The sequence below is a fragment of the Herpailurus yagouaroundi genome, unplaced genomic scaffold (genome assembly GCF_014898765.1).
Source record: "Herpailurus yagouaroundi ecotype Mexico unplaced genomic scaffold, PumYag 201, whole genome shotgun sequence".
Classification (NCBI taxonomy): Eukaryota; Metazoa; Chordata; class Mammalia; order Carnivora; family Felidae; genus Herpailurus; species Herpailurus yagouaroundi.
This window is the reverse complement of record NW_024412432.1, coordinates 7429064-7450674: the sequence shown is the minus strand read 5'-3', so window position 1 is coordinate 7450674 and position 21611 is coordinate 7429064. Positions and strand designations below refer to the sequence as shown.

Genomic DNA, 21611 nt, shown 5'->3' with positions numbered 1-21611 from the left:
CCAAAGAATATTTTCATCATAATTAAATATGTACAAATATAGAACAAGTCATATTTTTGTTACAGATCTTAGAGAAAACACAAAACTAAAACAAATAGACAAGTTAAAAGCCAGTAAGGCCACAAAAGCAATAAAATTCACAATGTGCTTTTGAGTTTTTATATTAGCATCAAAAAGAAATTTAAATGTTGATTTCTTACATCAAATTAATGACCCTCCAAAGGGGACATCAGTCCAGACCCTACTGGCCCATTGGTTCCTATTCAGGGTGATGAGCACCTGAGTGCTATGCTCTTATCTCTCTGAGCCACAGGCGTGTGATGACTTTGTCCCTTAGAACCTACTGTTGAGGAGTTCTTAGTCCAGTACTATTCAGTCTTACCCATAGTGTGTAATCTTTTCCAGAATGAACTATGGTAAAATTTCTGAAATAATTTTCAGTTATGTATCTTTTCCCTTATGTGCTTAGAATTGATCTTAAATATCAGTCCAGAAAAAGCACATTGCACCCACACATTGTTAAAAAGAAGGAGCCTGGGTGGCTCAGTCGGTTAAGCTGTGCTGACAGCTCACAGCCTGGAGCCTGCTTCAGATTCTCCCTCTCTCTGCCCCTCCCTTGCTCTCTCTCTCTCTCTCTCTCAAAAAATGAACATTTAAAAAAAATTTAAATAAAGATAAAAAATGTCTACTGCTTAGTAACAGAGCAACCAAGTTGCCTACACGTCTATAAACCATCCACATTTATTATTTCACAAATCAGTGAGCAACAAAACTTCTGATACTTGGATAGAATTTTCCTAAAAGTGACCACCAATAAGCCTTGGTAACAGACCTTTCTGAAAGGGAACCTGACCATCTTGCTATCTCTGGGATAGTAAGTACATTACTCTTGAGAACAAAAGTTCTCAAATGCAAAGGGAATGAACATGAATTGGAGGGTTGCACTGGAAATGGAGAGCTGGAAACCTAGAGTTTATGTGCTCACTTCTATTTACAAACTTTGATACACTCCAAAGTTAACTTTTTAAGTACAACAAAGGACATATGTGTTTGTACACACATGTATACATACATGTAACCTTTCAGTCCTTATCACTAGATCTCAAGCTAGGACCAATATTTCACTTCATATGATTCAGAATAGAGGTAAATTCTCACTTCAGCTTCAATACAATAGCTCACCAACACCTACTAGTCATATTTGTATTTGTTTTTAAAGTTTCCCTGCCCTTGAACACAGCTTACATATTATGCTGAGCTATTAAACATTTACAGATCACGCCAAGAGTCTCAAAATCATATACCACACGTACATCAACATCCTACACTGTAATTCCATTTATTTCCCTGAAACAGCACTCAGAATCCATTTCTTAGGAACACGACATGATGAGGGATGAGGTAATGGGGAGCACATGTAAAATCAAGTCATGATAACATCTTAAGGAAACTACTTTGCCCTCTCTGGGACATTTTTACTTGGAATTTTTACAGGTTTCAGAAATTTACAATAACATAGCAGAAAATAGAAATTTGTGCCCAAAGTAGATTCTACTATTTTCTTAATTCACCTTTAAGGAAATTCACTTTCCTTTTAACTTTGATCCAGAATTCAAACAAAAAGTAAGTAGGTGTTAACATACCTGTCATAGCCCAGAGGTTGAGGGGAATGACCATTAAATTTGGGACTGCTTCTAGAAATTGTATTCCCTGGTGATATATTATTTATGCGCTGCAATACAAAAAATATATAAGCAATTTTTTGTTATGCCAGGTACATATAGTACATATACATATACACATATATACAACACACTATTTAACTTCCACTGTAATTCAAAGCTTTGTATCCTACATGAGTAAGTGTTGAGTACGGACGCTGAGGTAAAAACTTCAACAAGGCACCTGCGCACAGTACTCTTGCCTCATTGTGTCTTCAGTCCAAGCCTTACTGCATAAGCAATAAAGGGGTATCCCAGTTCCCCACATCTGCCAGGACCCTGCAATACCAACTTCTTTGGATTTCTCTCTTCTCAAACCATAATTTGGACGAGTGACTGACCTGTCCATATGTAAAGCTACTGCATAGGAACCCCAAACTGGAAGCTGACCTCCAAAAGTGGGAGAGGAGGATTTCTGGCATGTGCCCTCTGGGGAAGTTCCTCAAATTTCCAAGAAGGGCTTAGCTTGTTTCCACAGCAGGGTTTTAAAACTAATGCCTCTACTCTGATAATCTTACCACCATAGAAAATACTTACTGTGTCTAAATGCATGCCTCAGTCAGAAGTGTGTTCTCCCTCCTCAGAAATGAGCAGTATTTTCTTTGTACTTCTATAAGATTTCCCACTTTTTCTTATATTATTGCCATCCACGCACATCTTAACTCCCCACTACATTATAAACTCTTCTGGGACCCAGGTCACACTTTATACATCTTTCTCTGGTTTCCCTGAACATCTAACAGAGAGTCAGTTAACATCTAGGTATTTATGTCTACAGAGGGGTGGCATATTTTTTAATTTGGGAAAATGTTGCTTCTTCTCATTAAATGGAATAGTTTCTCATTATTGTAAGTTCCCCTTTAAGAAAATACATGATTTGTGGGGTGCCTGGGCAGCTAAGTCCATTAAGCAAGTCTGACTCTTGGTCTTGGCTCAGGTCATGACCTCACTGTTCATGAGTCCAAGCCCCACGTCGGGTTCTGTCCTGCCAGTGGGGTCCTGCTTGAGATTCTCTCTCTTCCTCTCTCTCTACCCCTCCCCTGTTCATGCTTGCTCTCTTTCTCTCAAAACAAACAAACAAACAAACAAAATACTTTAAAAAGAAAATACATTATTTTCATCAAAATATCCCACTATAAGAAGGAACAAAATGTATTCTAAAATTTTACTTGCGGGGCTTCTGGGTGGCTCAGTCAGTTAAGCATCTGACTTCAGCTCTGGTCATGATCTTACGGTTCGTGAGTTCAAGCCCCACATCAGGCTCTGTGCTGACAGCCCCAAGTCTGGGGCCTGCTTCAGATTCTGTGTCTCCCTCTCTCTCTGCCCCTCCCCCACTCACACTCTCTCTCTGTCTCTCAAAGATACATAAATGTTAAAATTAAAAAAAAAATAAAATAAAATTCTACTTGCATACCAAAGATCTGTTGAACTTGCTGTAACTGTTTTCAAGGGCACTCCTCAGGCCGTCATTACTGTCATGCAGTTTCCGGTTAGCTGTTCTACAAAGCAGATAAATTAAATAGATAGATAAGGAAAGTGGGGGTGAAAATCACTGCCTTTGCAGGCTCTCATGTTCATTCTATGGAATTACTTACCACCTTTTGCAACTTTGTACCACTCCCCTTCAAACCTCATCAACTGAGATCATAATTCATTACTAGAACTACAACTTGGTGAATCACCTCTCTTTTAAAGGTTTGGAGGCATTTAAGGAAGGAATTAGCTATGCTGTGGAATCCCCTCCCTCAGGTAGGTTCACAGTGTGAGTAGGTTTCCTGCAGGTCTCTGTTCCCTAAGTGCCTGGACCCAGCTGGCCCCCTGCGCGTGTCCCAGCCAGGTGTGGATGCGATGTGTTTTACCACACTTCTTTCTCCTCCTGGCTATTCCCACATCCTACTCATGGCCTGCCACTGCCCAGGTACCAGTTAAGGTTCCAGTGTTGACTGTGGATTCAAATCCCAACACAGGCATGTACTTTCCATATAATTTATGGGAGTCATTTAAGCTGTCAAAGCCTCGGCAACCTCTTCTAAAAAATGAGGACAATAACAGAGCCCCTGCCTGAGAGCAGCCAATCTTTTCCTCCTGAAGGCTTATCCATCCTTCAGATCTCAGCTCAACTGCTGCACCCGCCAGAACACTTTCTGGACCTTCCTGGTTAGGAGGAAGCTCTGTCCTGTATGCCCCTGGGGGACACGTCCCTTTCCTCTGTCCCACCTCCCCTGCAGCACTTTATGTTTGTTTCTATAATTATTGATCAGTTTCCATTCTCTTTCCCTAGATGAGCCCCATGTCTAGAGAGACTTTTTTTTTTCTTTTCCTTTTACTTGTACTCCATCCTCAGCTCCTGGAACACCTGACCCATAAAAGGTAACGAATGTAAATCTGCTGAATGAATGAATAAATGAACGAACAGAGTTAGTATGTCAACCCTGTACCTGCTACAGGTGAGAATTAATAAGCATTGTAAATGGTGAAAAAAACAAAACAAAACAACAGGGGCGCTTGGGTGGCCCAGTGAGTCAGGCATCTGACATCGGCTCAGGTCATGATCTCAACGTTCGTGAGTTTGAGCCCTGCATTGGGCTCTGTGCTGACAGTTCAGAGCCTGGAGCCCGCTTCAGATTCTGTGTCTCCCTCTCTCTCTGCCCCTCCCTCACTCACACCCTCTCTCTCACTGTCAAAAATAAACATTAAAAAAATTTAAAAACAAACAAACAAACAACAACAACAACAACAACAAAACTTGACAAGCCTGACCTTACTTCCTTTGGGAAGACAAACCAGAAGAAAATACCTGGATATTGAAAAGAGAGCAGGGTGGAGGAGGGGAAGGTTTTGTGGAGAAGGCCCTCACAGGCTAGAATTACAGTAACTCAGGAGGAAAGTTGACAGGGTGGGTATAATATTTCCAGTAGGGTTTAAAAAAAAAAAAAAAAAAAAACTAAGAAAAATAGCCATGTCACCAAGAACAATACACTGGGAAAGAATGATCCTGTGTACCTGGTGCTGTGGCATGAGCTAACAGGACTCCTGACCTCTGCTGGGCTGCAGAGGAAACCTCTGAGGTCACAGCCCTTAGTCTTTTTTTTTTTTTTAACGTTTATTTATTTTTGAGACAGAGAGAGACAGAGCATGAACAGGGGAGGGGCAGAGAGAGAGGGAGACACAGAATTGGAAGCAGGCTCCAGGCTCTGAGCCATCAGCCCAGAGCCCGACACGGGGCTCGAACTCACGGAACGCGAGATCGTGACCTGAGCTGAAGTCGGACGCTTAACCGACTGAGCCACCCAGGTGCCCCAGGCCTTAGTCTTTACAGAGGTATTATAACATACCACCTGACTTGCGAGGGTTTTTAGAAAATTATACTCTAGTCTCTGGATTTGAATAGTTTACTTAGGATTAAAAGCATGAGAAAACCAAGTGGATGTGCTGGAGGCAGCATGGCGAGAAGAAATGAGCATATATCCGCAAACCCAGTATATGGCAACTTGTGTCAGATGTGGCACGGCTCTTATTAACAAAACATTAGGAAAATGTAGAAGTAATGAGCATTTTATATGAGAACTTACTGGAGTATTTCGATTTGCCTCTCAAGACTATTTCGATCTTCTGTGTACTCTTGGATTATTTGCAGATCCCTGTAAAATCATATTTTATGTTTGAACAAGAAGTAGGTATTCATTCCTGCCTCACCTGTACCTATCTTCCCAGACCCCCTTTCTCAAAGATGTGTCCCTGGCCCTGGTTTTCTAGCTCCCTGCGCTTCCCGCGCTCCTGCTCGGTTCCTCTGTGCCGTCAGCACATCCCCTCTGCTTCCTGTGCAAGTTTCTGGCTGTGTTCCTCCCAGAACATCATGACCCCTCCCCTTCTGCTAAGTCCACTCTCCCCAGGCACTCATTACCAGTCCCTTCGATCCAGCCTGCTCTCTCACCTCTGACCCTTCCCTGTTTATTCCCTGCCTTACACAATCCCAACCCAGCTACCTTCTCCTGCCTTATGATTCCTTCTCCTCTCCTTGCCTGGGCCTCCCCTCCTCACCCTGGACCGCAGAGGAGTCCGCAGGACCAGGCTTTCTCCGTCTGCTATAAACCTATGCTCAGAGATTCCTGTTGCTTTATTACAAAGCCCTGGCTGCCTCCCCATAACGTCCACTGAAAACAGCCACTCACCACCAGCCCATAGTCTACCCCCATTCCTAAGTGGACAAATCCCTAAGCTTCCAAAGACTCTGAGGCTCTCAACTTTTGTTCACAATAACCTGTCTGCTCACTCTCTTGATGATAAAGCTCAAAGTTTCCCAATGGACTATAGGAATTTAAGTTCCTTAGTCAACAATTCTGGGCCCTTACATCATAGCCTTAAATTAGCTTTTGAAATTTTTAATTTTGTTTAACTTTTATCTTTCCATTCAAAATATCTTTTTCTGTCCAAACGTCTGAGCACTGTTCCCCAAACAGTCTTATCTGTCCCTATGTTTGTGCCTCTGCCTTGGTTACTGCCTCACCTGGAACATCTCTGAGACTCTCTTTTTCCATCTGTGAAATAGGAATACTAAAAGTCCCTATCTCATAGGATATTCTATGGACTGAAAGAGTTAATACTAGTAAAGTACTAAGTACAGGGCCCAGCAGACAGTAATGCTACTTTTGTTACTTGCTGATGTTGCCCCTTCGGCCAACACAAACCAACTCCTTTCAACCTCAATGTCTCCTCTTTAATAAAGTTTTCACTTCTTCTGAATAAAAAGTACATTTTGCCTACCATCACATGGCAGTGAACCCCACCTGTAACACTGCTGCTGGTATTGTTTCTGACACTGCTTAGCTCTCACGTTAACTCTGTCATCTTTTGGCTTTGAATCTTTCTCAACAACATCTGATGTTCTCACAGAGCAGAGACCACATCTTTGCTTTTTTATGTATTCTACACTCATAACTCCTTATTTAGTTTAGGAGCCTGTGTACAGTAAGTACTTGCTTCGCTGCTTTTCATTACAGGACTTTAATTCTGATTAAAGTTTGCAAGCAAATAAAACAAAAAGCAAGATAGTTTTCCCAAGTGTACATGTTTTATATATATGAGTATGCATATGAATGTATGTGTATGTGTATACACATACATACATGTATGTATTCTGTGCATATATCCACATATGCATTCACATGCAAGTGTGTGTATACAAATACATGCATTATACATTTGTACACCTTTACCTATATAAATATACAAATATATATAAATGCATGTGTTTGTGTGTGTGTGTGTGTGTGTGTGTGTGTGTTAGGTCTTGTGTTATTAACACCATACTAATAAAACTAAAGCATATCAAAAGGAAATGACTTACTAATAAGATGCTACTTTTTCCCCTTTCATATGTTGAAGGGCCAGGATTCCCACCTTCAAAGCACTTTAATTCGCACTGACTCCTGACACTTCATATTCTTCTGGTCCCAATAATTTAAGTATTTATTAAGTCCTGCACTGTCCTAAGCACTCAATAACTAAACTGTTTGTTAAAAAAATTAAAACACAAAAATCACCAGGAAACATGACACTGAAAGTGAAAGCTTTAGAAAGAACATATCAGCAAAAGTTAATAAACAATTCTTTATTTATTTCAGTAATTACACAGCTCAGCTTCATTCACATGAATGGTCATCAAAACAAACATTCCACTCAAACTAAAGAATGAAATGGAGAGTTTCATACCTTTCTGAATTCAGACTCTGATCGGCATAATCACTTTTCAAAGCATCTAATTCACTCTGAAGAAAGGCTATGTTTGTCTGTGCTTCTAAAAGATCTTTCTTAACTTTCTGATTTTCCTGGAGAAGAGGAACAGCATGGGCAGTTAGATTCAGGAGTGTCTTCCACCTGAGAGAGTCAAGTGCAGGGGAACCTTGCGCACCAACCTTACCCCTCCACCGTTCTTCCAATCTTGGTATTCCAACAAACTATCAATTCAAGGTGATTTAAAATTATTATAAAGTATTAAAATCTCAAAGAACTAAATCCTTGAAGCTGTTCTTTTTTTTTTTTTTTTTAATGCTTGACATTTGGTGCCAAACATTAGTCTAGACCTGATCATGAGGTCCTTTAACATGTTATTGGCAAATAAACTCCAATCAAATACTTAAACATCTGTTTTACTCAATGAGAGCTACAAAAATGCTGACAAATATTCTGTGAAATTACTAGTACCGTTACCAAGTAGACTGCCTAGTTTTTACAATAAATCCTATCACCTAATGTTTGTAAGTTTTGCACTTAAAAATAAACTAGTGTGGTTTAAAAAATGTCCATATTTTTCAAAAAAAAAACAAACCATTGGGGCCTTCTGGTTCAAAATGATGGACTGAGCACTATTCTTTCCCTTTTGAGAACCCATTAACATGAAATACCAAATAGCATGAAATAAACCAATACAAGTTAAAAGAACGGAGGAGGGGTCCCTCAACCATTCAGTGAATTAAATACATTTTTGGAAAATGGAAACTGGATGGAAATATGCTAAAGGGAAGAGAACAGGAGCAAAGGAGGTACAGAAGAGGCAGAGGTGAAGGTTCTGCCATAGAACAAAGGAGGAGGCAAAGGAGAAGACAGTTGGAAATGGGGCTAAAAACAGAGATTAAATTTTTATATTAAGGCACACCCCCCCAAGGCCATCCCCTTTATACTAGCAAATAATAGCAGATAGTTGATTCCCAAGGCAGTAATATAGGGCATGTCTTTTAAAAAATAACTGGAAGACCCTGATACTGTTAGCTACAGCTTCTCGATTATCCATACCCCACTCATTCCGGTAATCAGGGGTCCCACAGTCTGACAGTCAGCTTCACACACAGAGCTCCTAGGAAGACTCTCTTTCAGGGAAGAGGCCTTGAGGTAAACAGATCTATTTACCTAGCTGCACAGGAATCCTACACCAGCAACCTTTTAAAATGCTCAGAAATTACAGGATGACATAAGGGGAGCAAGTTTGAAAAACAATCACTCCAATAAGAACTGAAACTTTGTGGACTCCAAAATTAATATTTTCAAGGAGAAAAAACAAACTCCATGCATTGGGAACAATAAATAAGAACCTGTAAGGCATCAGTGGATGATATCATGAAGATGCCAGAGTTGGGTTTTTTTTGTTTGTTTGTTTGTTTTACAAGAAACCAAAAACTCAACCAGAAAATCCAAGAAAAACAAGCAATTCCACAAGAAAGTCATGATCCAAGTACAAAGCCAACTAAGATGTGGCAAAATTTGCAACTGCTGGTGCATTCCACTTTGACCATAAAGCTGGGAGCTTCCCTTCTGAACGGTACGGAGTAATGACTACAGAGAAAGAAAGGCACTTCTGCACAGCCAGCTCACTTCTGGCTCTGCAATGAGAATATTTAGACTCATAATAAAGGAAATGCTCACTACTGGCTTTCAAGAGTCCACCTAAAAACAAAATAAAGACAATTTTAAGGATGGTAACAAAACAGATGCAAATGCTGTCAACTGCGGCAACAGAAAGAGCAAAGGTATGGTCAGCAAAAGATGGGAAAGGGACAAAAAGAGGAACGCTGGAGGAAGAGAAGGGCAATAACAGTCATCCTACAAAGCCAGGGACACAGACGGAGCTGAAGTTGTAAGAATGCAGGGTTAGCAATTTCGAGTTCAAGGGCGATGCCATTACTGCTTTGAATTAAAAATTAAGTAAAAGCATTCACAATAGGGGGCACCTGGGTGGCTCAGTCACTTAAGCGTCTGACCTCGACTCAGGTCATGATCTCACAGGTTCGATTTGTGAGTTCCATTCAGAGTTGGAGCCTGGGGCCATGTGGGGCTCTGCACTGACAGCTCAGAGCCTGCTGCCCCTCCCCTGCTCTGGTGCACACATGTGCACATACTCTCTTTCTTTCTCAAAATTAAATAAAAAATATTTTTTAAAAATCCAGAGGAATGGGGGTGCATGGGGGGCTCAGTCAGTTAAGTGTCTGACTTTGGTTCAGGTCATGATATCATGGTTCATGAGTTTGAGCCCCACATCAGGCTCTGTGCTGACAGCCCAGAGCCTGGAGCCTGCTTCAGATTCTGTATCTCCCTCTCTCTCTGCCCCTCCCCTGCTCGTGCTCTGTCTCTCAAAAATTTTAAATGTTAAGAAAAATTTTTTTAAAGTCCAAGGCAATGCTTTATACTTAAAAAAAAAAAAAACATTCACAATAGTTGGGGTATCACTGAGGATAAAAGCCTGAGTAACACCCTTGGTCAAAGGTATGTCAAAGACTTTAACTGCGGTATTAATTTTTCTCTATGCTTCCATCCCTGGAACACTGAAATAACAGCATGATTATGTCTAGGAAACAGTCATCTAAGAGAAAATGTATTTCTGTAAGTGAAAGTTGATTCTTACCATTGATAAATCATAAATTTGCTTTTTTAATGCAGCCACATCTTCCTTTTGACTTATGTGTTTTGACTGTTCTTCTAGCTGAAAAAGCAAATAAAAGTTGTGCATTTTGCAAACTCGCTTTGAATTGCTTCAGTTAAGTTTCTGAATATCCATAAGTGTAGATACAGGAATTCTGAAAGTCTTCAATTTTCAACTTTATCAGTCATTAAACTACACATAACTCATGAGGATTTGAAAATTTGCTTTAAATAATTTCAAGTTCCTGAACTTGAAAAAGGGGTTTTATCGTTTAATGAACTTCCTTCGAAACAACTGAAAAGTCCTTTTGGGAAACCTTTCAAATATTCAGCAACCTACCTTCGCTTTTTCGGTTATGCTACATAGGAGTCTGGACCTTTATATTCCCCCAAGAACTTTTATCTGTACTTTTTATCTATCCTCTATTATGATTATTTATGAAGGCCTTAATTCTACCAGAGTCTAAGATTTTTAAAAGAGGGTTAGTGTCAGATTCAACTGTTTTCTTCACAGCGATTTCAGTAAATGCTTATTAAAATAACTGAAATCAATAAAATGTAAGTATGACATAAGGCTAATGAATACATACTTAGTTCTGCTTTCTGGCTGACTTATTAGTATATGAATATATACACAAACTACATGAATACATACACAAGCTTTGCTTTCTTGTTGACTTGTTAGTATTACCAGACTAAACTGGCTCGGGAGCATCTCTAACATGGACAACAAAAAATATCTTCCCTACAAACAGCTTACTTACCCGGAACCTTAGGGATTTGTGGGTTTCCATTAATTGAATAGTTAGGTACTGAGCAAAAGGAATGCTGTATTTCATCCAGTCTAAGTCAAAGGCTAAGTAATCTGATGCTGGACTTTCTTCATCTTGCCAGACATCATCAACTAAAGATTTTCACACAACTATGCCGTGACTGCCACATGGCAGACCATACGACTGTAACTAAGAAGAGCTCTTGATTTTATAAGAGGGATGTCAACTTCAGAGAAGAAAAACTGTGTGTGTGTGTGGCGGGGGGGGGGGGGGGGTAGGATCTAGCTCCTCAGCATCAATGGCATAAGGTAATGGCAACTGTAACCAATTTGTGAACGTTTCCATAGTTCTTTAAATCCTTTAATGTTCTTACCCTACGACCCAGCAATGACACTACTAGGTATTTATCCAAGGGATATAGGAGTGCTGTTTTGAAGGGACACATGCACCCCAATGTTTATAGCAGCACCACTGACAACAAAGTATGGAAAGAGCCCAAATGTCCATCAACAGATGAATGGATAAAGAAGACATGGTATGTATCTGTATGTATGTGTGTGTGTACACACACACACACACACACACACACACACACACACACACAATGGAGTATTACTCGGCAATCAAAAAGAATGAAATCTTGCCATTGCAACTACGTGGATGGAACTAGAGGGTATTATGCTACATGAAATTAGCCAATCAGAGAAAAACAAATATCATATGACTTCACTCATAGGAGAAATTTAAGATACAAAACAGATGAACATAAGGGAAGGGAAGCAAAAATAATATAAGCGAGGAGGGGGACAAAACATAAGACACTCTTAAATATAGAGAACAAACTGAGGGTTGTTGGAGAGGTTGTGGATGGGGGGGATGGGCTAAATGGGCAAGGGGCATTAGGAAAACACTTGGGATGAGCACTGGGTTCATATGTAGGGGATGAATCACTGCAATCTACTCCTGAAATCATCATAGCACTATATGCTTAGATGTAAATTAGAAAATAAAAAAAATAAAAATAAAAATAAATAAATCCTTTAATGTTCCCTCACATAAATCATTGCTTGCTCTCTTGCAGAACAACCCTCAAGCAGGCAAGAAGTCTGGTGTGAGAAAGCACAAACTGTGTACCAAGACCACTCCCTTGCTTATTGGCTCTGTGACTCTGGACAAGTTACTTCACTTCACAAGGAACTCAGCGTCCTTACCTGTGAAAGTGGGAGATTTACCTATCCTCAGAGAAAGTTTGAGAATTAGATTTAAAAATTATGAAAAGGAGCTTAGTAAATCATGAAGTCAAAAAAGTATTGGTTATTACGGTTAAGCAAGACGGCCAATGATTAACCCCATATTACGGATGAGAAACTAAAGATAAGATAAAGAAGCCAATTGTCCCAGGTGTTACAGGCAGAAAGTGGCATAGTCTCGATAAGAACTCAGGTCCCAGGCTTCTGACTCATGCTCTTCGCTGACTATTTGGTCTTCATCATATGCCTTATCATGGTAAGAACTTTCTTATCATGTGTAACTTTCTCTTAGCCTAAAGATTTGGAAAGGCATGAGGATAACTGAGGACAGGGACTAGGAGAATCTGGCATAAACAAAGGATTGGTCCATTCAAATTCTGTAATGCAAGCATTATGTATGGTCTAACGACCTTTGGAAATCAGAGAAAAAGGCTGACATCAATAATAATTTCCCAAGAAGGCTATTGGGGAAAATTTTTAATAATTCCAGAGGTTTGAACTGCAATAGCCCACAAAATACGGTTAACTGTCCCTTAATCTCATGAATATAAACATTGGAAAGAGCTTGAAAGCTTATCATATCAACAACCAGAGAAGCAAAGTGATGTGCCAGAATCCATGATGCTACTTTCAGGGATTATTATTTTTTAAGTAGCCATTTGCCTTTTAGCAAAGATATTTCCACTAGTTATGGAGACAATCCACATGCAAGAAGCGGATCCCGTACCGTGCTGCAGACAATCCGTACCCGCAGGTGAGAGCCTGTTTTAAGCATCTCTTGCAAACTCTGCACTCAGTGATTTGAAACTATTAATGGTGGGAGTATTCACAGCATAGAAACTGGCAAATTTGCAGACTCCTCCCTTTCCCCCTTCTGCCTCCAGAACCAGTTGTTAAGTATCTACCAGCACACCACTCGGTGACACGTAACCTACTCATTAGAAACCAAACACAGCAAAGGCCAAAACCAATCACACCTTTTCTCACATTTCAACAAATTCTCTCCCAACTCCTACTGATCTGGGGTCCCCTAGATCTGGAACTTTCTACGTAGAAGAAAGTATTTACTTCATTTAATGTTCACTGAATACTGACTGTGTACCTTGCAGTAAGCTGGGGATAGGGATACAGGAATACGTGACGAGTAAAGACAGTACCCCTCCTGTCATGAGCAGAGTCCACTGAACGTGTGGGAATTGAGGGCACCTGAGGAAGGAAAACTGGGGCTTGATGGACAACTGTTCAAGGGATCAGAAATATTTATTAGATCTGTATGCAGAAGATAGGTTCCCCTTGGAAACAGAAAAGGAAATCAGGGATCTTCAAAAAAAACATCTTTCCAGAGAGCGCAGTTTGACTCTGAAATCTGATTCCAACTGCTGCTTTAATATGATTCCAAATGTTTTTAGTTGCCAATAATTAAACACACCGATATACTGAGACTATTCCTAGAAGCCTCACTGCCACAAACCTACCTTTCTGAGTTTCTTTATTGTCACCTGTAGATCCCCTACTTCTGTTTCATACTGACGTCTGAGGTCACTGAGGGCTTCCTCAGCTTTACGTTTTTCCTAAAAAAAAAAAAAATTATTGATTAAAAAAATTTATTCATTTTTGAGAGACAGAGACAAAGCGTGAGTGGGTGAAGAGCAGACAGAGAGGGAGACACAGAATCCGAAGCAGGCTCCAGGCTCTGAGCTGACAGCACAGAGCCCAACGCGGGGCTCAAACTCATGAACCACGAGATTACAACCTGAGTGAAGTCAGATGCTTAACTGACTGAGCCATCCAGGTGCCCAAAACTTATTGATTTAAATAGGTTCTTCAACACCTCATAAAGCAGGAAATGTTTTGTGTCAAACTAAGGCTGACCCCAACTCTCCCACACAGGGAGTGTGAGAAGGGATGGAAGAAATAAATCAAATGACTCTTCTGGAACTAGAACCTGCAGGAGTGAAAGAAGAGTGGAACACTAGAGCCTACGTGCACACATCAGCTGAAGAGACACCTCTATGACTATTACCCACATTGTGATGGAAGGCCATAGCACATCAATTAACTAGCCAAATTAATTGTTGCTGTTATTAATTAAAAGATATGGCAACAGCCAAGGGTCCAAGTTCTTGCCTGAACCCTAGCATGTCATCAGTGCCTAGGAAGGTTTGGTGGGTTTGTCCTTTTTCCAAGAGCTCACACATTACCTGAATTCAAATCACATCACCTACACATTGCTATGCTAAGTGCTTCCACATGGGCTCATACTTCCCAAATGTGTCCTATCTGCGTCAGAGAGTGGCAAGGGGCACTCCAGGAGGTCAGCTCCTCCCAAGAGCCCAGGTATCTTCAGATTTCCTTTTTCTCTTAACAAAGTATGTAACTTTATATCCTATGTTTAGTATTCAAATCAAGTTTTATGTTAATAACCAGTGAAATTGAGTGTACAAATATCCACTGATAGCCAACTATATACCAACAGTCCTGGGCACAGAGGAACAAAGCAGGAGCAATGCAGACAAACATGCATCCTGGTGGGGGAAGCCAGGAAACAAAGATGACCTCCGGAAGTACTACTAAGGAGAAGCTAATGATGAGATGTGACAGGAAGTGAGTTAGATGGGGGTAAGGTAGGGCGCTCTCTGCACAGGAGACCTGACCCCATGTCTAAACACCCGCCTGAGATCCAGGGTCTTGCTGCCCACTTACTGGCTGTATAGCTGGGACAACTTACTTGGTGCCTCTACTTCCTTACTGGATTAAAGGGAGGACTGTGTTAAATTATCCAAGTAAATTAAATAACCCATATAAATTAAAGAACCCACATAAATTAAATATTCAATGCTAAGGAGAAAATATATAGGAGAAGAGCAACATTTTCACTCATCATAACCTTTGCCTGAGTAAGCCTCCCGACTTTATCCAGCTTTACGGGTGAGGCAGCCAGTGTCGCCACTTCATGGGTGGGATGAAGATGTGCAGACTTCCAGTGAGGTGCCACCTTGGACAGCCTTCCTGCCATCAAAATGGACCCAGATGTCACTAGGCAAGTCTCCTCACTAAATCCAGGGCCACGACCCCAAACAGGAAATACAGGAAATTATACAGGAAATAATACAGGAAATTATCACTGTGTAGCTCTCTCCATTCCCAACCTGTCACAGGTAGATGTCAAGAGATCAGATAGGAGGTCATCGCAGCAACCTATGTGAGACGTGGTGGTGGTTTGGACCAACTCATCACAAACTTCCAGGAAACTGAAGGGAAGGGAAGCCTTCCCAACTCATTCTATGAGACCACCATTAGACACATCAAACACATCAAAAGAAACCTATAAACCAATATCTTTTATGAACATGGATGCAAAAATTATAAACAAAATTTAGCAAAATGAATTCAACAAGATATGAAAACAAAAATACATCATAACTGAGGTTTATCCCCAGAGTGCAAGTGTGTTTTAATACTCGAAAATCAATGTGATTCACCACACTGATATTCTAAAAATGAGAAAAACCATGGTCATGTCAATAGAGACAGAAAAAGCGTTTGCCGAAATCCAACCTTCCATTCCTGACTGGCACAACAACTCTTAGCCAACCAGGAACCTGCTCAATTCGGTAAAGGGCATCTATGAACAACATGGACAAGGATGGCTGTCTCACCACTTTTCTTCTTCTAACCACTGCAAGTAAGGCGAGAAAAATCAACAAACTGATTATTCACATCAGAAGTAAAGAGAAGTAAAACTGTCTTTATTCATAGATTACATAACCATCTACCTAGAAATTCTGATGGAATCTACCAAACAAGCTACTGAGTGTGAACAAGGTAAACAAAGGCTCCAGGGTACAAGATCTACATGGAAAACTCAAATGTGCTTCTGTAGATTCACAATCAGAAATGGAAATCTTCAACAACACTGTGTAGAGTAGCATTAAAATATCAAATACGTAGGAATAAATCTGAGGAAAGATTTATAAGATCTTTATACTGAATACTACAAAACATTGCTAAGAGAAATTAAAGAAGACCTAAGTAAATGGAAAACGCATCAGGCTTATGGACCAAATTATTCATTATTGTTTAGATGCCATTTCTCTCCAAATTGATCTATGGATGCAATGAAGTCCAACCAAACCCCCAGCAGGTTTTTGTTTTGTTTTTTACAAATTGACAAGCTGATTCTATGGAAATTAAAGATCTAAAATAGCCAAGACAAGACAACTTTGAAAAACTAACATTACCTGACTTTGAGACTTATTATAAAGCAATAATGTAATATTGGCCTAAAGCAATCAATGGGGAAAATCAGCAGGCCCAGAAATAAACCCACACAAATACAGTAAACCGATTTTGGACAAAGTGCAAAGGCAATTCAGTGGAAAACAATCTTTTCAACAAATGATACAGGAACAACTGGATATCTACCTGCAAAAAAACCCATGAACTTTGATCCACACCTTGCAAAATGGATCCTAAATGTAGAACATAAAACATAAAAAAAAAAAAAAGTACAAAAGAAAACATAGCAGAAAATCTTTGTGACCTTGGGGTAGGCGAAGATTTCTTAGATGCTGAAAGCATGATCCATTAAAGAGAAACTGACAAATTGGACTTCATCAAAATGAAAATTTTCGACTCTTCAAAATACACTGTTAGGAGAGTGAAAAGACAAGTCCCAGTGTGGGAGAGAATGTTAAAATCAGAATATATAAGAACTCTCAAAGCTTCATAACAAGAAAACAACCTAATTTTAAAAGTGAGAAAAAGACTTTAACAGCTATTTCACCAAAGAAGATACACAGCAGTGGCCTGGCAAGGAGGGCAGAGGAGGGAGGAAGGGGCGTGAGGAAACCCACAAGATGGACGGATACGCCCCATTATCTTGACTGCGGTGATGGTTTCAGAGTATACAGATATACCCACTATTGTATTCTATGCTTTAAATACGTGCAGCTTCTTGTATATCAGTTATACTGCAAGAAAGCCATTACACTAAAAAAATTTAACTGAAGCAATGAATAACACTATACATACAACAGGAGCTATGGTCAGGAAGAGTGGAACACAGGCCAGAGGACTGGGAGAGAGCATCAAGGAGAAGAGGAGACTTTCCCTGAACTTTGCCAAGTTCAGGAAAAGGGAAAGGAGTGGGGCAATGGTTACCCAGGCAAAGAAAAGAGCTGGAGCAAAGCCGGACCAGAGCTGTGTGGTAAAGAATCACAGGGAGCTGAGCTGAGCCAGATGTTATAATTAACCAAACCTGATGCTATAAGGGGTGGGGGCCATGGTAAGGTCTCCAATACTAACAACAAATATGTCTGTTCTGTACTTAGCTGGAAGAAGCAGGGAGACTGGCAGCAGAATAGCATATGTGCTCAATAAGTGTGCGATGCAGGAGTGAGCACACAGATTAACGGACAGAGGGAAAAAAGGAAAAGAATTTATGATTTTTCTGTTTCTAGACTACAACAAATGAAGTGCTAACAGAAGAATGGGATCCCCACTGCACTGAAGCTGGGCCTGTGGATTCTGAGCCATTCACTCAGTTGACTATGACTTCCCAGTAGTTATTAAATATGGCATTAAGAAATAAGACAACAGGGGCGCCTGGGTGGCGCAGTCGGTTAAGCGTCCGACTTCAGCCAGGTCACGATCTCGCGGTCCAGGAGTTCGAGCCCCGCGTCAGGCTCTGGGTTGATGGCTCAGAGCCTGGAGCCTGTTTCCGATTCTGTGTCTCCCTCTCTCTCTGCCCCTCCCCCATTCATGCTCTGTCTCTCTCTGTCCCAAAAATAAAAATAAAAACGTTGGAAAAAACAATTTAAAAAAAAAAAAAAAAGAAATAAGACAACAAAGAGACCTGAAGTCATGCATGTGAGAGAGCAGTTTTAGGCAAAGAATGTGAAAAAAGGCAAAGTACGCAAAGCAACAGGAAAGAGCGGGTAAGCCCCAGGTGCGATGTGCCCACCATACCTAAGGCACAGTGCTAGGCACATAGCCAGATCATCAGGCTTAACCTCCACAAAGCAGGTAGGTGATATTACCCCATTCTAAGATGGAACCACTACCGTCAGAGGGCAGGTTATTTTCCCAGGGCTACCTACCCCAGGCAGGAAGCACACTAAGGCCTGTCAGATGCCAATGCTCAGGCCTTCTTACTCCCCCCTGCTGCCTCTCAGTGGTAACAGAGCAAATGAGTGGAAAAGAAAATAGAATGTTCAACTGAACGTTAGCCTCAAAGATATATCATATCTATTTTCTGTTTTCAGTAAACATTAATCACCTAACCATATTACATAAGGAAAAAAAAAACAATTATTGTGTCTCCGGGAATCACTGAAGGTGTAGCAACTTTCAACCACAAGAGTGCCTATGATGAATAAAAAGTACATCCCATTAGGGGTGGCCTGGGTGGCTCAGTCAGTTGAACGTCCGACTCTTGATTTCAGCTCAGGTTATGATCCCAGGGTTGTGGGATCGAGCCCCATGCCGGGCTCCACACTGAGCATGGAGCCTGCTTAAGATTCTCCCTCTTTCCCTCTGCCCCCTCCCCTGCTCACACACTCTCTCGCTATCTAAGAAAATAAATAAATAATAAATAAATAAAATTTTTAAAAAAGTATATTCCATTATAAAACACTGAAGTTTGCAGAGAGAATTTTAATTTCCCCACAACCTAGATTTAAAGTTGGCAGTGGACATGGTCAGTGACAAAGGTATAAAAGCTGAGCCACCTTCCTCTACCAAAGAGGGTTCTGCCTTCGTCCTCAGGCCTCAGCTCTCACATCGCCTCTACAAAGAGGCTGCTGGCCTCCCTGCCTCCTTTTCCCATTGCGGTCTACCACACTTGCTTTTCACTGCACTTGTTGTGCTTGAAATATTTGATTACTTATTATCTCTCTCTCTCTCCTTACTCTCCCCACAAAGCCACCACCACCAAAAATTGCCCTCACTGAGAGCCCCCCGGAGCCTGGACTTGCTGCACCACCTTGCCTGGTGCCCAGTCTACAAAAGGTGCTCCCTCAAGATTCGTGGAAAGAAGGGGCCGATCCCACACACTCACGTCTTTCCGCGTCTTGTGCTCTGCCGCCTGAATCCTCTGGTCCATTTCCTCCTCCAGCTCACTCAACTGCATGGCTGCCTTGTCCTGGGCTCTGAAATTCAAGAGGATGCTCACCTTGTCACCGCAACATGCAGAGAAAACTTCAACCTCTGCTATTCCAACCCCTATTTTTACAGATGAGGAGAAACCCGCCATTTAAAGTAATATTCCCTGTTCCTTCCACGTAATAAAACGAGATTGGCAATTTGACCATTTGGGTGTAAAATGACATTAAAACTAGACATTAAATAAATGGTATAAATTAGATAGAACAGTATTAAACTACATTGTGGCAAAGTACAGATAAAGATACCAAATCACTGGGAAGCTGTCAATAAATTCTGAAAATCCTTTTTACTGCCATGACTGAGTGACAACTCTGGACAAAAAAAGAACCCCATGGCAAACAGATGGTTAGATATAATTTTGAAATTTTATTCTATGAAACACACAAGTACTACAGTTAGAAGGGGGAAAAAAAAAGGAATCTCAACAACTATTTCTAATCAGTTCCCAAAGTTCTAGAATACAGATATATGGTCTTTACATTGTAGAAAAATTCTGCTTCTTTTATTAATGTCATCACTAAATCACCTCTCTCTAGAGGCAGAGCACACGGATTTGCCAAAAAGTCAGAAATGGGAACATTTCACTGGAAAGAGTTCTGGGATAGTTTTCTTGAGCAACTGCCTAGTATGGAGACATCTGCCACTTTACAATGGTTGAGGCTTCAGATTAAACCCTAGAAAAAGTATCATTTGTTCTCTCTCTGCTGCAGGTCTGATTATCTAAATTTTATCCTGCATGAGCCTTGCCTACTCAACTAGATTACGAGAGACTTGAAAGCAGCCACGTGAGATTTAGACGATCAATGACATGCTGTTAATAAAAAGTAGAGACCAGGACCTAAATATAAGACCTCCCATCTTCCAGTTTGAAGGCTTCTGCCATACCATCCTACCCGCTTTCCACTTACTTACTCCTTGTTAACAGTCTGTTCATGCTATAGTTTAATTTCTGTATCAAGTTCCAAATGAACACTGAGGGGTTGGGAGAAGGGCCCAGAATAAAATTTTTCATGATTTCCTACTACTTCCTGCTTGTGTTTTCTTCATCCTTACCTTACAGCTTGTCCAAAGGTATGTTAGCCTGGTTTAGAAAGTCAGCTATTTCTGGTTCGTTTATAAATACATATCTGAAATCTAGGAATTACATATCTCCAGAGCAACTTTGGTTTGATTTGGTCAACTCTGGGAATGTGAACAGCCAAGCCACATATCCCTTCTCCCTCTATGACCATTTTTCCAACTGCCCCTTCTAGATATCCAGATGCTCCTTCTAAACATCTGGGCATCTGAGACTGCTCCTGAATGTGTTCTTTCTGCCTCCTCATTTCTGAGCAACTTTTTTTTTTTGGTAAATTGGGGTACTCTATAATGACACAGTGTTTGCCTCCAGCAATTCCTAACTCCTAGTGAAATGTCTAATGAGATGAAGACTGTCCACTCTAACCTAGTCCAGGGCTCCCATCCAGACACTAGGACCATTCTTCAGGTCCAAGTGCAGGGCGAAAAGATGGAGACCCTCCCCCAACCAAAAGCCCAGGTGAGGATGAATGGCCCTCAGGTAAGAACATAAGATAACTGCACAGTTGTCATGTAAGTCCTTCAGCGAGGTCTCAGACAGCTAGGGCAGAGCCTGACTGTGGATTCCACCCAGACAACACAGAAGCAGGAAGGAGAGAAGCACTAACACAGCTCAACACACATGACACACTCACTCCACAGGAGCAGAGCAGCCTGGCTGCTGATGAGAACATTAAGAATCCCATTCTTTTTTCCCCAATGGGTTTACATGGTAACATCCTTAAAGGTCACATGTAAGTGTGTGTGTGTGTGTGTGTGTGTGTGTGTGTGTGTGTGTGTGTTCCACATGGTTTTGTGTGAGTCTGTGTGTGTATATATGTGTGTGTGTATACAGGGAAGTTAGTCTGTTTTAAGACGTATTCACTGGATACTCTAAAATCTCAACACGTGTGTCTGTGAATCACCCCCAGCTCCATAATGCTCTACAGAATTTGGAATGCAGAGGACCACCCTCCTATCCTACTGAAAGCCCCTAGCAGGCACACTTGAGGGAGAAGTTCAGGGTCAGAAACTGAAAATTTTCTAAGAAACCCCCTGTGAATGGTACAACTCTTGCATGACCCCAGCACTATACGAAGTCCTACTTAGCATCAATGTTTTAAAACACTACTCTTCTATATGTTAATTCCCTTCACTTACTGCAGAGAGTCAATTAGATAGTTTGATCATCATTTTGAAGGAAAGAATAAAGAGACAGAGGAATAGCCCTC

At 40.9% G+C, this 21611-nt stretch overlaps 1 protein-coding gene across 3 annotated transcripts in view; it reads right to left on the bottom strand.

The window, feature by feature from the left end:
• The window catches only part of RASEF (RAS and EF-hand domain containing), a 77662-nt gene that overhangs the window by 21639 nt on the left and 34412 nt on the right, over positions 1-21611 (bottom strand). For 2 of the 3 annotated variants that reach the window (XM_040450327.1, XM_040450329.1), the window contains exons 3-9: positions 19217-19307; positions 13632-13727; positions 10117-10194; positions 7434-7549; positions 5294-5362; positions 3136-3220; positions 1644-1732 (exon numbers count right to left, since the gene is read on the bottom strand). In XM_040450327.1, coding sequence (XP_040306261.1) covers positions 1644-1732; positions 3136-3220; positions 5294-5362; positions 7434-7549; positions 10117-10194; positions 13632-13727; positions 19217-19307 — 624 coding nt within the window. The remainder of the gene's footprint in view (positions 1-1643; positions 1733-3135; positions 3221-5293; positions 5363-7433; positions 7550-10116; positions 10195-13631; positions 13728-19216; positions 19308-21611) is intronic. The other variant, XM_040450328.1, reaches the window with a different exon arrangement.